General features: G+C 40.0%; 1 protein-coding gene across 1 annotated transcript in view; it reads right to left on the reverse strand.

The window, feature by feature from the left end:
- Nucleotides 1-8,301, reverse strand: part of frem1b (Fras1 related extracellular matrix 1b) — a 59,267-nt gene extending 50,966 nt beyond the window's left edge. The window contains exons 1-5 of the mRNA XM_088927206.1: nucleotides 8,068-8,301; nucleotides 5,189-5,283; nucleotides 4,720-5,024; nucleotides 1,503-1,702; nucleotides 406-729 (exon numbers count right to left, since the gene is read on the reverse strand). Coding sequence (XP_088783332.1) covers nucleotides 406-729; nucleotides 1,503-1,702; nucleotides 4,720-5,024; nucleotides 5,189-5,283; nucleotides 8,068-8,301 — 1,158 coding nt within the window. The remainder of the gene's footprint in view (nucleotides 1-405; nucleotides 730-1,502; nucleotides 1,703-4,719; nucleotides 5,025-5,188; nucleotides 5,284-8,067) is intronic.
- Nucleotides 8,302-16,148: the final 7,847 nt, after the last annotated feature.

Raw genomic sequence — 16,148 nt, forward strand, 5'->3', positions numbered from 1 at the left:
TTCTGTTATTGAAGTATATTTATATAAAGTATTTAGGGATAAGAGCCAATTTGTCATACCAAGGCTTGAGCCCACAACACTTTGGTTATAAATCCAGAGTTGTCTATTCTAGTTGTGACTCACTGCTACACAGTTATGTATTGCGTGTACACTGATAAAGAACATGCTATTCCAGTATTCTGTCTCAAGATTAAACCGACACCAATCTCTCCTTTCATTTACTGTAGGTCACTCTACACAAATTGAAAAACTTACAACTTACTTTGGTCAAATATGTATAATACGTCATTTTAAATTCCCTCTCAGTTTTCCTATTACATGTTCATTAAGGATGTTGTAAATACCCTAGCTGATTGAAAAGAGGTTTGTTTGATGCATTTGGTCTCTCACTTCATAGCACTCTACCTCGTAGTTCCTCCGGTCTGTGTGACTGCTGTTGGGTGGCTGGTAGGCGATCTTCATCTCATTCAGGTCTGGCCAGCTGAAGGAGGTCACAGGCTTGGTGTGATCATCAAGGTGGGTGATGTAACCTTCAGCAGGAGGCTTGGTGACATTGAAGACCAGGCCGGACTGGGGAGTTTCGTCATCCTCTGCATCCAGCGCGGCAGTGGTCATGGGAGTGAGAATGAATTGGTCAACCTCCAGGATGAATGTGGACATGAAGGCCGCTCGGGGAGGCTGGTTCTGCATGGCACCCCGGATCACCACTGGGATCCAAAAACTCTCTGTCTGGCCAGGTCAAGAAAGGAAAACCAGGAGATGCATTAGTTGTGTAAGCACTGCATTTTAAGACGGCGAATTTCCAGTTTGATAATTCAGTCAAACCCCAAGTAAGAAGGAAAAGTGGCGTGATTCAGATTAGTGAGCTTTATAGCAGTAATTCACTTGGCTGAGGAGAACAACAACCTGTCCACAACGAAGGGGCTGAGAGAATCTGTTCCCTGCCCCTCCCGATAATGCAGGATAAGCCAGGGAGCTACTGCAAGAGCAGAGATGTGAAAAAGACACTCACAAGTGAGGAAACATAGTGCCCTGATATTATGCTGCTTATGTAGGAGTGAAGTCCGAGAGTCATGAGATGAAATCCAAAAGCAGGCAAGGGGGACAGGCAGAATAGTGTTCACAGCAGACAACAGGAACAGGCAAAACACAGTCCAGAGTTCTAGCTTAATGAAGAAAGGTTCATGGTTCTGGGGAGACACTGTAGTGAAACACAGGGAGAATCCAAAGGCATAGTCATAGGCGAACAAGCAGGGTCAAAAGCTGAGTAAACACAGAAGAATGTAACAAGGATGGGGGTAATCTGGGAACAAAGCAGAGACAAAGTGAGTTAGACATGGGAACTAGAGGACTAGAGACTTGGGAGGCTCTTTGTAAATTCTATAACGGAGCCCATTTCACTGCCAGAACAGATCTTAAATAACCCTGCTCCACCTGTGACAGGAGTGCTAGTAAACTGTGCATAAGTCAAACAGGCAGATTCACAGGACTCCCATCTTTACCTCCAGCAGGGCCCTAGTGGCTTGGTCTCGGAGCTCCACACGGAGAGGGATGTAGTCAACTTCTGGAGATGGTGGATTTAGGTGCTGGTACTTCAATCCCATTTGCAGGAAGTCCTCACAGTTGGCCTTCAGAAAACGCACCTCCTTGGTGCTAGGCAGACAGGCTTTGTTGCCAGGGCAGAGCAGTCCTGTCTGTCTACCTACAGCAACAGTGTTTTGGGAAGGAAGGATGAAAAACAGATGTATGGAAGGTTGTTATATTTTTCAGTGCAGTTTTGTGGCTTTTCTATGATTCATAGCCACAATAGTAATACTTGCTTAATCTTGCTATTCATTATCAGAAACCTGCTTATTCCTGCTGAGAGCTAAAGCAACCCAGAGCCTATCCAGGAAGTAAAAGCTTTGACTACACCCTGTAAAGAAGACCACTCTAACGGAGGGCAGGTGCATACACAAGGGCAATCTATAGACATTTATAGACTCCACTTAACCTATACAGTTTGTCTGAGCGGCAGAAGGAAACCTGGTGAACCCAGGCATCCTACTGTAGGTCAGATTAGAACCTAGGACAAAAATCTATGAGACACAAGATTCACAGGACTTAATAGTATTTCAGGATACTGTAATTAACTTGCGGTTATCCACACATGAATGTCTTTATAACACATCCAACTAGTTTCAAATAAGTGCTCAGTTTGTTTATAGGACAAACATTTGTTTAGAGGACAGTTAAGCCATTAAATCACACAAGAGTGAGACCACAGAAAGTCTGTCAAATCAAAAGAGAGCAGCAGTAAAACTGTTTAACTAGTAAAATAGAATGAAAAATAAATCAAGGAAATACTGATAAAGAAATCCCGTAGGTTTTGTCATGGTTCCACAGCAGCTACAACATGTGTACTGTGCAACCAAATTTCAGTCTTTTTGATCTTGGGTTCAATGTAAATAGCAAAGAGAACTGAAACAATTTCACTGGGAAGACTTCCAAGTCCAACCACATTAAAAGAATCTAACCACATTAAAGCATTACCAAACCTTTAAAATTGATCCATCATTAGCTGGTCCAATTATAATATTTCCTTGCCACACAAAGAGAATACAGTATGAATACATATGTAGAACAGGTGAACACATTTTGACTCCCTGCTTTTTCTACGTTCAGCCCTTTTTTAATGGTTACGTGTGTTCTGTTAAGTAAAAACATCTAAATCCCATCAGTGGTTGTACTATATATTTGTACAGAATCTACATACTGTATACTGCATCACGTCGCCAGTATCGTTAGAGACATTTATTCCCTGTGAAGGGTGATCAAAAGCACAGTATGAAAACCATCACTCTTTCTCCCTTAAAAATCAAATACACATTTAAAATTTAGTCACTGGTGCTATTTTTTGGAACCTGAAACTTGAAAATTGCAGACAATCCTGCAAAGAAAATCCTACAAAGAAAGCAATGCAGCAGTTTTATGCAAAGGCTTAATGTCTATTAGAAAAGACATTTATAATAGTCAACATATTTTGCTGGCACTTTACCTCTGTTACTCTTCATTAAACTTAAATTAGTCTTCTGTAATAGAATGCTCAATTCGTTTCTGTTTGACAGCTAAACACTGTTTAGGCAACTGACTGGCACACAGGAGACATTATGAAATTGGAAAAAATCTGCAGCTGAAATACTGGGCAATGATCTTCTGTTTCTTGAGTCTGAGAACCTGAATGAAATACTGCTCAGCAAGCGAGTTATTCTGACCCTCAAGAAAGAAATACAATATTTAGCTAGTATTCCACTTCTGCATGTGAACTGCAAATGAAACATTATGGGAGGCAGACCACGATCCACAGAAACAGAAGACAGGTAGGCTTTTGGTAGGTATAAGACAAATCCAGTGGAGGCAGAAAGGAGAAAAGAAGGTCGAATGAATCCTTAAAAGCACAACACTAATCCTTATTAAAGCATAACTTAAAGTTTCACACCAAATCTCTTTATACCATGGAAAACACAATAGGGATACTGGTGTGTTGGAATGAGTTCTTTGGGATACTGGTGTGTTGGAATGAGTTGCACCTCAACCAACTCACAGGCTGCAGGGACCCAGGTTTGATTCCCAACTCAGGCCTCTGTGTGGAGTTTTAATGTTTTTGAGGGGTGCTCCAGGTTCTTCCCACAAACGTGCTGTCCTGCACCATGGCCCTGTGATACATTGGTGTCCAATCCAGAGGAGAGCAGCTGTGTGCTCTCAGTTCAGCCTTGCATTGTGTGCTGTTAGATAAGTTCCATCTTGCCTGGACCCTCACCAAGATAAGCTGTATACTCTCATAATGGGTGGATGTAGGGGTCAAAAATAAGAACATAAAAACAATTACAGATGTAAGGAGGTTATTCGGCCCATCTACTGTAGCTTGTTTGGTAGTTAGCAGTTAATGAATCCAAGGATTTTGTCCAGTCAGTTCTTTGAAGAAGCAGTGGTACTTACTTCAACAACATGGTTGGGTAACTCGTACCATTGTGCCCTCTGCATTTCAATGTTCATTCTGAGGAATTTTAACTGAGCTGACTTTATCAATGCCTTGAGGATTTTGAAATTTTGTTAAAGTGCTTGATTTATTTCTGCTGTAATAACAAAACAGACTGACCATTTTCATTGAAAACATTTTTTATGATTTTTTCATGAAACATGGACATAGTTGTTAAAACATTGGCATAAAGCCTGGTTTAAAAGATGGAAACAGTGAAGACACAGGATTATTTTGTCACTGCAACTATGTACTGTAATAAAAATATGAACCATTTGCAAAAGCATCTGCAGCTGTCACTGCAAACAAGTGGAGTGTATTTTGATTAGAAATGTATGTAGTTACATTTCAGCAAAGAATGGCCACCCTTAAAAGAAAATAAATTTTAAGCTAATAGCAGTGGTTCAAGGTTGTATAAATATGTATTTGACTCCACAAGACTGTTTTCTCACTGGCTATGTGTGTAAGTCCAAAAAGTCCAGGAAGAGCATCACATGTTACTTTTTTAAATGAATGGATGTACACAAAGCAGAACTAACTATAACCTTCTTGAAATTAGAGGCTTGCAGTCACGTCAGCTATCTAGCTGATAAAATTACTCAGATTTTTCACCTGTATACTAAAATAATAAAGAAGTGATGCTACACAAGAATGCCTTTAAACCAAGCAAATCTAGGGTCAGCATAATAGGTACATCTCACCTCTCCTGAGCGCCTGGCTCGGACCAGAAGGTGATACCACATCCTCTTTGCTTGTCTTGGCTGTATCCTCAGTGACGAGCTGTCCCTGAGCTGGAACATTGGTCTCAGACGTTATTAACCTCACGGTGCAGATGGTATCCGGAACGTGCCGGAAGGTTGCCACCTGACTGTCCAAGGGGTTCGACACGCCGTAGAATTCAGGTACTTCCAAAGGAAACTTTCCAAGCTGGATGAGACTACTATTGGGTTCAACCACTCTCACCTTCAACAGAAATGAGTCCATGGTGGTCTCTGACTCAGCAAACCTTGGACACGAAAAACAGGTCCTGTTACTCAAACTCCCACTGGCACTATGCAGATTACCTGACTATTCTAGTCTGAAACTGTGTTCATTCAATCAGAAAAGATGTATTTTTTTTAACCTTGTGTACCCTGAATACAGACATCATAACGTAGAGACATGACCCACCTGTAGACTCGTAACATGACGCTGTCCTCCTCCAGCAGCGGAGAGCCATTGTGGATGTACCGCACTTCATTGGGTAAGAAATGGCAGTCAAACACCTAACAGGCAGCGTAGTAAGACAGTTGGCCAGTGGAGAAGGAAATGAAACGCAACAAGTAAATCCTAGCAATCAATGCATTGCTTTGAATGCCTCATAACAAATTGTCATGTTTTATCTACGATCCTTTTTTGTACTGCTTAATCCAATTCAGGGACATGGGGGAGCCAGGGTCTATCACAGCAAGCAACAGGCACAAAGGAGAATGCAGTTCTATACAAGCGTTTGGGCACCTGTGGTCAAATTGCACGTTTCACAGAACCTATAAGTGAGAAGTTAACACGATCTCTGCAGAGCACAAACTTAAACATAACATATTTCTGCACATTTTAATGCACAAGTACTATTTATTTTTTTAATTTAACAGATTGTAAAAAAAAATGGATTGACTTGTTAGGCTTTAAATTAAGCCAGATGTAGACAATTCCAGAGTTGAATACATACACTGACCCTCCTAACGTCTCAGGATGTTGTGCCTACTCTCAACAACCATGGGCTCCTCTAAGCAGCTGATTGAAAATAAAAATAATTGAGCCTTACAAAGCAAAGGAAGGCTATAAAAGATATTTAAATGCTTCTAGCTTGGAATTTCCACTGTCAGAAACATAATTAAGAAATGGAAGTTAAGGGCAATGGTTGAAGTCAAAGCAAGATCTGGTAGACCCCTTCTGTGGTAGAACTACTCGTAAACTTGTCAGATATGCAAAGCAGAACCATTACTGTATATCACTGCAAAGGACCTGCAGAAAGGCTAGGCTGACACCAGAGTAGTGGTCCATAGGCCCAGAATGCAGTGTTGCTTACACAAAAATGATTTGCATGGAAGAGCTGTCAGAAGGAAATCTTTCCTACATCCTCCTAACAAAAGGCAATATCTAAAGTATGCAAAACAATATTTAGATAAGACAGAAACTTTTTGCAGCAAAGTGCTGTGGACTGCTGAAACAAAAATCGAACTTTTTGGCCACAACCACAAAATATACATTTAGAAAAAAACAGGTGAAGCGTTTGAAGAAAATATACAGTACACCTTGCCAACAGTTACACACAGGGATGGATCTACTATGCTTCGGGATTGTGTGGCACCCAGTGGCACAGGAAATATTGTGCGGGTGGAAGAAAGAATGGATTCAATTACTATTAATCTATCCTAGAAGCTAATGTCTCAGAGTCAGTGAAGAAATTGAGAAGAGGTTGGATAATTCAGCAAGACAATGATCCAAAGCATATCTCAAAATCAACCATGAAGTACTTACAGGGACAAAAGATTAAAGTTTTTTTGAATGGCCTTCAAAGTCCCCATACTCGAATATTATTGAAAATCTTGGGGGGGGGGAGATCTCAAACATAATAATAATAATAATAATTCCTTGCCCTGTGATGGACTGGCGCCCCATCCAGCAGGTACCCTGCCTTGCGCTAGTTGCTTGCCGGGTAGGCTCCGGCTTCCCGTGACACTGTATATATAAAGCGGTTTGGCAAATAACATGACAATAATGATTGGTAAAGGCCAATGGGAAATTTGGCCAGGACGCTGGAGTAAACCTACTCTTTTCTAGGAATGCCCTGGAATTTTTTTAGATCACAAGAGTCAGGACATCGGTTTTACATCCCATCTGAAGTGCTGTAAAGCTTCTTTTTACGGTATAGTGTCCCCATCACCATTGGGGCATTAGGATCCACATAGACCGCAGGGTGAGCGCCCCCTGCTGGCCCCACTAACACCTCTTCCAGCAGCAACCTTAGCTTTCCCAGGAGGTCTCCCATCCACAGCTGTTGAGCTTCAGTGGGTTGCCAGTTGTGAGCTGCAGGGTGATATGACTGGCGGCTAACTGAACTGAACCCAGGGCCGCAGAGCTGTGAAGCAGCAAAGTTAACCACTGCGCCACCATGTCACCCTATCTACCATCCATTTTATCTGAAACTGCTTTTCCTGTTATCTCAAGTCAAATATTGCTTACAGAATGCGTTATTCTGGCAGGGAAGATTTCACTCCCAGCAACAAATGAAACCACCATATTTTGAAGCATAATAATGTTAATAATAAAAAATAAAGATTAGACATAATAAAGAATAGGATGGTTAAACATTTAGCTGCAGCATTCATACTTTCAAACTTTTCACTTCAGTTGAAATGCTACCCTTTTTACTCACTCCATATCAATTTCACGTCTTTCCATTATATTTCAGAGATGGGGAAAAAAGACCTCTTTCCTGATTTGCTGCAGATCTGAAGCTTTAAATTTGTAGAATTATATTGTCAGGAAATTTTAAAGCCACAATCAGTAAAATGCTGGAAATCACATAGTAAAATCTTTATAGTCACAGGGGGCATGCAAGAACCTAAGTTTCACTGCTTGGAGTGACTGTACTTTTAACATGCTGTATCTTATCGCTGCACCTTAAACAGGTATAAGGTGAAGTAAGCTTAAGGACAGCCTTCTAGAGCTCAATAAAGTGTTAATTTGCACTCATTAGACTTGGTGGGGGGAGCATTTTTCAAAGACCCGAAAAGCAGAGAACAACCTTCTCAGCCCCCAAGCTACCTTGGAATGAATACTGTGTGTTTGGGTGTTTTAGTATTAACACTGCTCCCGAAGTATTAGCAATACTCTTGTATTGTATTGTATGTATTGTACTATTATTATATAATTCGTTACATTGTGGCTGTGTTGTGTGTGTTAAGCTGCTGTTGCACTGCAATTTCCCTCACGGGATCAATAAAGTATCTATCTATCTATCTATCTATCTATCTATCTATCTAATATTGGTGATGAAGACTCACCTGAGGAGTCAGCCTCCCAGCTCTCTGGGTTATTGGCTCATTCAGCACAACCTCCACCTTGCAGGTGTCCAGATGTTTGGGGATGTTGAACTGCAGCTCCTTGTCTGTAACATACACTGCCTGCCCTCTGCCCACCTGGACCCCTGAATTCCGTCGAATGAGGACCTGGGCCATGGCAGTCAAAGGGACAGTCCACACAATGAACCCCAGCCCTAAGAAGGCAACTGTCTTCATGTCTAGATTCCACTAGACACTAGAAATCCCGTAATGATAGGGCTGAGGATGGCCAGATGATGTGCTTCCACCAGAGAATACTGTCTTCTGTTTAGGAAGTGTAATGTAGCTTTGGAAGGTCACCAGAAAGTAATATCTCCAGTTTTTGTTTTTGTCTTATTTCTCCTTAAAGGCACCATAGAAAACTATTCTTGCATTGTCAACCTCTTTGCCTCTTTGGCTTTTTCAGAGGCTGATATCCTCCAATTACCAGCTCAAGGCTTGACCTCCGCTGTTGCCTGGAAGATAGAACACACAAGCGCGATAACATCCAGCTGAATGCATTGGTTTAAGAAAATACATTTAAATCAAAATGGCTTTCACCACCTCTCTGACTAAAGCACAATAATTCATTGGCTCTCGTGAGTATAGATGTCATTCACTGAAATATTCTAGACACTTAACCAATAGTGCTCAATTTACTGTAGCAAAAAGTTTAATGCTTGCTGTCTCAAAATATCCCAGGGAATGTGAGTCCATATTGTTGCCCTACAGTCATTGCTGGAAAAGGCTGGAAGATTGTTGTGCTGGGGGTCCCAGCAGGAAATATTTGGGATTTTATATTAGAAGAATTGTTTTAGCCTCTTGCATTCCCTTTCTCATTCTATGGATATCTGCAATTGCACTTAAATTAGTGTGTAATGTATGGAAATACATTCATGTAGCCCTTGATATTTACTATAGAAGTCTTTTTTAATTATGGGCATTCTTTCTGTCCCATGGTTCCTCTTCCCTGTGACAAAAAAGTAACATCACCTGTGAAAAGAGATACATGTCTTTCCCCTGTATGTTTAGCAAGCTGTCACTTTAAAGTGTTGCTTTACCCACATACTTCATACACAGCTGCTATACTGATTTTGATTTCTTTAATTCTGAAGTTCTGAAGTAATGACAGGGTAGGACCGTCGCCATTGTACTTTATGTTTTTTGTATTTTACATGAAAGGAAAAAGTTAAATACAAAACCCTGACCATGGGTTGAAGGCATCGTGTGACTGATCAAAGCAGAATGCAAATAGAAGCTGACATGACACATCATATCTGGACCGACATTAGGTCTGCGCCACTGAGCTTCCCCACGTGAGAGAACAACCACCTTAGCAGGCGGCCCATGTGAAAATGTCTATTAAACCAGGTTTCCAAATGTGAAATCCGGGGCAGGAATAGCAGGAGAAATGAGAACAAACATGAAGGAGCTTTATTAATGCTGCTTTGTTGCTCTAATCATCAGGTAATGTTGCTCAATGCAGAGCTCACAAAACACAAAAATCTATCTTTGCTAACTAAAGGAGTTAACTTGTAGTTCGTACATTGTTGGAAGTTGAATGTGTAAGAACTCCTACGGTAGCTTTTTGTAAGTCAGTTCTTACCTACTGTGAATGGCTGACGTCAGAATATCAAGACATCCCATAAGCTTCTGCATTAGTTAAGGCAAACAAAAAAAACAACGTATGGTTTAATGTGTTTAATTGTTATTCATTAATCATGATGTGGTCACTGAAACATTTATTTAAATAACAAATTGCTAACTAATCTTTAAAATCCATCTTTTTTTCTATTTGTTTCTGGAAATGTGTAGCTTAACACCCTGTTTACAATGACATATTTAAGTTAACAGTGTTCAGCATACAGGTGGTATTTGATTTCCATCTGTTAAATACAGGTTATCGCTCTTGCCCTGGAATCATCTATAGGGGCTGGATTTAGGGTCCTCATTCTGTCCAAATGCTAACCACATTTCTTGTCTTGTGGGTGTCTAGAAGAAGATGCTCTGCTATGCTGCTGAAACTGATACACCGGTTTCTTTCAATATAGGCTAGATGAGATGAGTAGATTAATTAGCTAATACCAACTACAAGAGCTGGATGGGCCCAATGACCTCTTCTTTCGGGTATCCTTTGTTATTTTTATAATTTTTTTGTACATTTAAAGTCCAATACTGTATGAGTAAAAAAATATCTTATTTATTGGAAAGAACTTAATAAGTCCCCAAGTAAACAATATTTTGGCTATTCTCAAGAATAATGATTAAGTATTACACTACTCCAGCAAGTGCAGCAAAAACTGTAGCTGTTAGGAAGGGAAAAAACAATTTTTATCCTTACAGACAGAATGTAATATACTTATAAGGATGGATGAATTGTGGTAATGAATATAAGTGAGTTCTTACAACTTTACCTGGCAAAAGTTAACTATGACACCTTGACCAGCTCTAATAAAGGTATAACAACAATCCAAGTTGGCTACAGTAGCTGACGTTTTATATGCAAAAGACAGAATTAAAAGTCTCTTTAGACAGTTCAGCCCCTATGGAAAGTGGTAATTAATATTTGTTCCCATAATACAGTATATACTACATAAATTGCTTTTGAGTAGTGAGGCCAAATCCTAATTTATTAACATAATCAATTTAAGTAATTGTGAATTTGATGATTTAGAGTTAAACATATCTTGACCAAACAGAAAAAAAAACTTTCTTTCCATGTACCACAGATTTTTTGCTTAAACATAAATTGCTACAAATTGTAGAGAATCAGTTTTTGGTAACGATTCCTTAAATAGTCTTACACCTCACTGTTATTGTCTGCCTGCTCCTTAAATTTTTATGCAACTGTTTCTTAGAGGTATTTTAAATTTCTTCCTCATAATTACTGGAAACATAGACCTCAAAAAGCCTACTCTGCAAGCAAACACCTTTGGCTTGTTATTATCCTTAAAATTAAGACATTGAAGAAACAGCAATTAGATGACTGCCAGCTTTTAAAAGGTTTTTGGACACAATGTTCTTTTGGAAAAGACGCTGTGCAGAGGTTTGCTGCCAAAAGTACACAGCTGACGTGAGCCGAGTTCTTGTCTCATACCTGCAGCTGGAGTCCTGCTTGGCCTTTTCCTCAGCAGTGGCGACGATTTAGAACTGCGTTCTGCCAGTGTGTCCCTTTTGAAACTAGAAATGAGTATGCACCCCCCCCAGCACCTCTGAATACAAACAAGGCGACAAAAGAAAAGTAAAGTTCCAGCCCTCAGTTTCTGCCCCCTGCACCAGCTTTAAGAAAAAGTGACTGAAAGGAAAAAAAAAGAAGAAAACGCTTAGCCTCGAAACACAGGAAATGTGCTGAACAGATCAAGAGCTCTCTATCGCTCTCCTGTGCTCACAACCACAGATGTTCTGTATTCCCCAAAGATGGCAATTCCCACACACCCCAAAGCAGATTCCATGTGGAAACCAAAAGGAAAAAAAAAAACTTGGTGGTTGCTATTAGATACGTATTCTCAAAGGACAAAGAAAAAGTCCTGCAGCAGACCTGTGTGTGTCAGAGAAGCGGTGAGTTTTGTAGTATCCCCTAGTTGGAGTGATGGGAAAAGGGTGTTGTACTAGAAAAAGAAAACATAAAGGGCTCGTGGGGGCACACACACACACACACCCCCTCTCTCTCTCTCATGCACACATACACAAGTGATCCAACAGACATTACCTTCCAAAATGCCCTGAGGTGACCTGAAGGACAAAAGACATAAATCACCCCCACTGGGAGGCTCTTTTCAGCTCATTGTGCAGAACTGCACTCGTCACCTTTGGCTGCTTCCTTTCATGTCCACCACCACTTCTGCAGCCTCGCTGTGGTGAAGAGCCACAACAGTGCTGATGAGCTGTCAGTAGGTTGCGTCTGCAGGGGGTTTCAATGTTTTTTTTTTTCTAAAAGCAAAATCTAATTGAACTTAAAAAGTTTAAAGGAAGAAATCTGGTGTATTTTGTTGTTTTATTCACCTCAACAGTGGTTTGGAGAAAGTGCCAGAGTTTATATGAAGTTAAGAAAAGTGGACTAGACTGTTGTCTTATTTCACATGACGACTGCCTCTGCAGCATCTTTGGTGTAGCTGTTAAAGAAGAGGTTATTCTCTTTTCCTGCTCGGTTCCCCTGTTGATCCTCATGTCTCCTTGTTGAAGCCTCCCTGAAAACCAATCTCTTTGCAGATGTTAAAGCTGTGTGTGTCACTCGTGGCACCATTCAGTCTCACCTCAAACAATTGCAGGAGAGGATTGCAGCTGCTCTGCCATCTTTCAAGACAGAAAGTAAGAGGGTAGATATCCTGCAGACTGCACAGTGCAAGGAAAACAACAGCATCATACAGATGGAAAAGTACTGTACGTAAGCCAGTTTATATCACCATTTGGATGATAGAAGCCAGCAATCAGGTTTACTTATTGTTGACTTGCCAGAGGACACCAAGGATGATAATTCTATTAACTTGTTATAAAACTTTTTACCAAAATGGCTACCTTCACAGGCCTCCAACAAGCTCTTTTAAGTCATGAAGATACATGGGATTTACAAGTTCCAGTACTCAGAGGCCTCATAACTTCATCTTTACACTGATTCACTATACCAATCAGCAACTCATCCTTAACATGGCCAAAAATTGTGATGCAGCGCCTCAGCCTGAGAGAGATTCATTCTGTCCTTCCCAAATTATTTTGAAAATGTTTTCTAAAAAAGAAAATGTTTGCCCAATTGAAGAACTCAAAAGGCTCTTTTTTATAAATATTATCTATGGTGGCCAGTCCAGTCTATTCTACAAAGTACATGGAAAGTATAGTCTCCAGACTGCTGAGAAACCATGTCTATCTTGTAGACTACACCTACAGTACTGCTTTATTTCTAGACAGTGTTGTTAATACACATTTTCTTTATTATTCACAGTTGCCATAAGAACAATTAATACCATTTAATTAATAACACTGAGATGCAGGTTAAACAATTTTCTTTTCCTCTAAAACACGCTCAAACACTGGTGAATCCATTTCAAAACGTGCACACTGTTTATAAGCAAGACAATAGTGGTGAGTACCGGATGAAGATTACTTACAATCCTCTCTGTCACTCATGCACTCAAGATGCACTGTACTTGGTACCTGCCTACATTCATTTGGAGTGTCTTGTGACAGAGAACCTTTGGATCTGTGTGCTAATATGCTTGAGATTTAATTGAGCCACTGAGTCCTTTTTAAAGATGATTCGTAAGCTACTATAAATTTTCAGGTATGACGGTCAAACTGCGTCCAAAAAAATACAGTATTTGTATTTTTATATTTTACAAATACAGGTTGGGTAGAGACTTAAACCCATAATTTGCGCTTTGTTTCATTCATTTGCTGCAATTGTCCTTAAGGAAAAAAACTATGGCAATAATAGATATTTGCCAGTGCAAAAACTGTGATAATGTGGTCAGATTGTGAAAATGTGGCCTTTTCTCATCTTTTAAAATTTATAATTACCCTCAATTTTTGTGTGCGCTTTCCTCATTATGTTGAGTTTGTATTAAAACAATATATATCTACTGACAGTCTTTAAGGTCAAAAGTAAATAAAACAGTATTTTTTTTTTATTTGCTGTACCTACTGCATGTGTCTTCTGAAATGTGGTGAAAAATAGTTCAATGACAAAGTCCTGATAAATACTGTATGTATTAAACAGACCACAAAACCAAAAAAAAGAACACCTTTTCTGCCAGTGTTGGGTTTTTCTGCACATTTTTAAGAAAATGAATAAAAAACAAAACTGGAATGTGGAACAATTCTGTTATGCCTTTGTCATGACAGCTGAAACAGAACTCTGCATACCAGTCCTGGATACCCCAGGGGAAGTGTGTGCTACAGTTAGCTTACATCCACATTCAAGTGCGATGTGTGTTTGAACTGAGTGCATTTGTTCACAGGGAGCAATGGTTCAGCACTATAGGAGCAGCAGCCCTGCATGAGCACTGAGTGCAGATTCAGAACCTGTCCATACCTGCCCCCCTGAGCCAACAGCCACTGAGCAATCAGGTGTTAACAATTACTGGAGAATGTCCTATTTCAAGCACTGGCAGGCTGAGAGGTTGCTTACTGGCAGCAACGTATGATCACATCCTCCCTGAGAACAATTAATAGATTAAATCAGTTCCAGCTACATTTTATCTTCCCAAATTCCTATTGGCATGTCATAGCATGTAGCACATGGACACCATGCTTTCCCCCCTTTTTATACAGAGCTGTGAGTCTCCATTTTATTCCTGGGCTCAGTTCTACTCTCATGATGTTCTCCTAAACAGAGGGCATACAGTATGTACAGGAGTTGGCTTCTGATTAGGCAGTACAACAGTGCAATAAAAGTTTAAAATTTTCCTGATGGGCTACAGTGTCCTTTAGTTTACATTACATCAGCTCTATTAAGAATAAGAGCAGTTTTTGTTTTTAATTTTTAAAATTGAAAGTTTAAAAACAGTGGATTTTATATGAAGGGAGTCAGTCCTTTAGGTAAAACAAATCCACACTTCAGTTTAGGGCTTGCAAATGGGTTTTAGAAACATCCACCCACCTTCTAACTGCTTCTTTCAATTCAGGGTAGTGGGGGAGCCAGAGCCAACCCTGGCATCGGGTTCAAGGCAGGACACACCTTGGACTGCAGTCCATCACAGGACAGACAGACACAAAGACACGAACAGAGATACACACATACAGTATTCACATCAGGGCCAAATTTCCCAGAAGCCTCCATGCTTTTGGGTTGTAGAAGGAAACCAGAGCACCCAGAGGAAACCCTCGCGAACACAGGGAGATCATTCAAACTCGATGCAGGTACGAGCCCAGATCTGGAATTGATCAAGGCCCCACTGCACCTCCATACTCTCCATTTAGAGACATTTTGGAGATAAAATATATTTTTAACATTTTATACAGGGATAAATTAAATGGTAGGTTGCGAACCCATAATCTCAATCACACCCTAGTGCTAGGGCTTTGTAATATCGTTAACGTGTTTATAGAAGTTAAAATGGCCCCCTAAACTACAGCTTGACCAACAAACCTGCATACAGCAAAATTAATCCTTTGCTTAAAAACCAGTTAAGGCTGTGTTTTGCTTGGAAGCACATTTGGTTGAGCTCATTTTCCCAGGGGTCAGATTGCCACACTGAGAATGGAAGTGGGCACTTGGTTCCTATTTGAGAATGCACTATGCAACAGGTTGAACACAGGCAGGGCACTTGGACAGACATGAGACTCCTTTCCCAAACATGTACATATACAATAGGCTCAGCAGTTGCATCTTCCTAGGGAGAAAAGTGCTAAAGGACAATGGATACTACTGCCATACTGAACATGCACACAAACTGTAATCAAGGGATAGTAGGACACCTGGAAGGAGGTTAGAAATGGATGCTAGGATGGACAAGTGTTCAATGATATCTGAAGATATATACTGTAATTGAAAAACAAGCTTAGTTTAACAGAAAGCAACTTTTACTAGGCTGCACCAAGTTAGTCAACTGTACCTCACTCAAGGATACAAAATTAGTGTATAACCTTGTTTTATTGACCAGGTGGCAATACTTACAGTAGCATTCAAAGGTTTGAAAAAACCATGAGCAGCACAAGAAGAAATAAAGATACACTTACCTTTTCAAACATGAAAAGTGAATCCAGTCACTACAGAGACGAAAAATGGACAACATTTTTCTCAACCACTGCTTTTCTATACTTCCCAGGCTTTTGAATGGATCCTAATAAAATTTGAAACATTCTCTCCCACAAACTATACATTGCATTTTTGTTAATTATAACTTCTATATTTTAACTACATTGCAATACCTCATTAAAAACATCTTAATATGCTATTTCAAACCATTCATTTCAATCAACTGATAGAAATCTGTTGATTTAACAAAATAACAATCAGACCTCCCCTGTTATTCCTCCCATCTGTATTGTATGTACAGTACCTCACACTGTTCTGAAATATCATTTAGCACTTAAAAACACAAACTGTGAAT

Source organism: Atractosteus spatula, chromosome 11 (assembly GCF_055471065.1).
Source record: "Atractosteus spatula isolate fAtrSpa1 chromosome 11, fAtrSpa1.hap1, whole genome shotgun sequence".
Lineage (NCBI taxonomy): Eukaryota > Metazoa > Chordata > Actinopteri > Semionotiformes > Lepisosteidae > Atractosteus > Atractosteus spatula.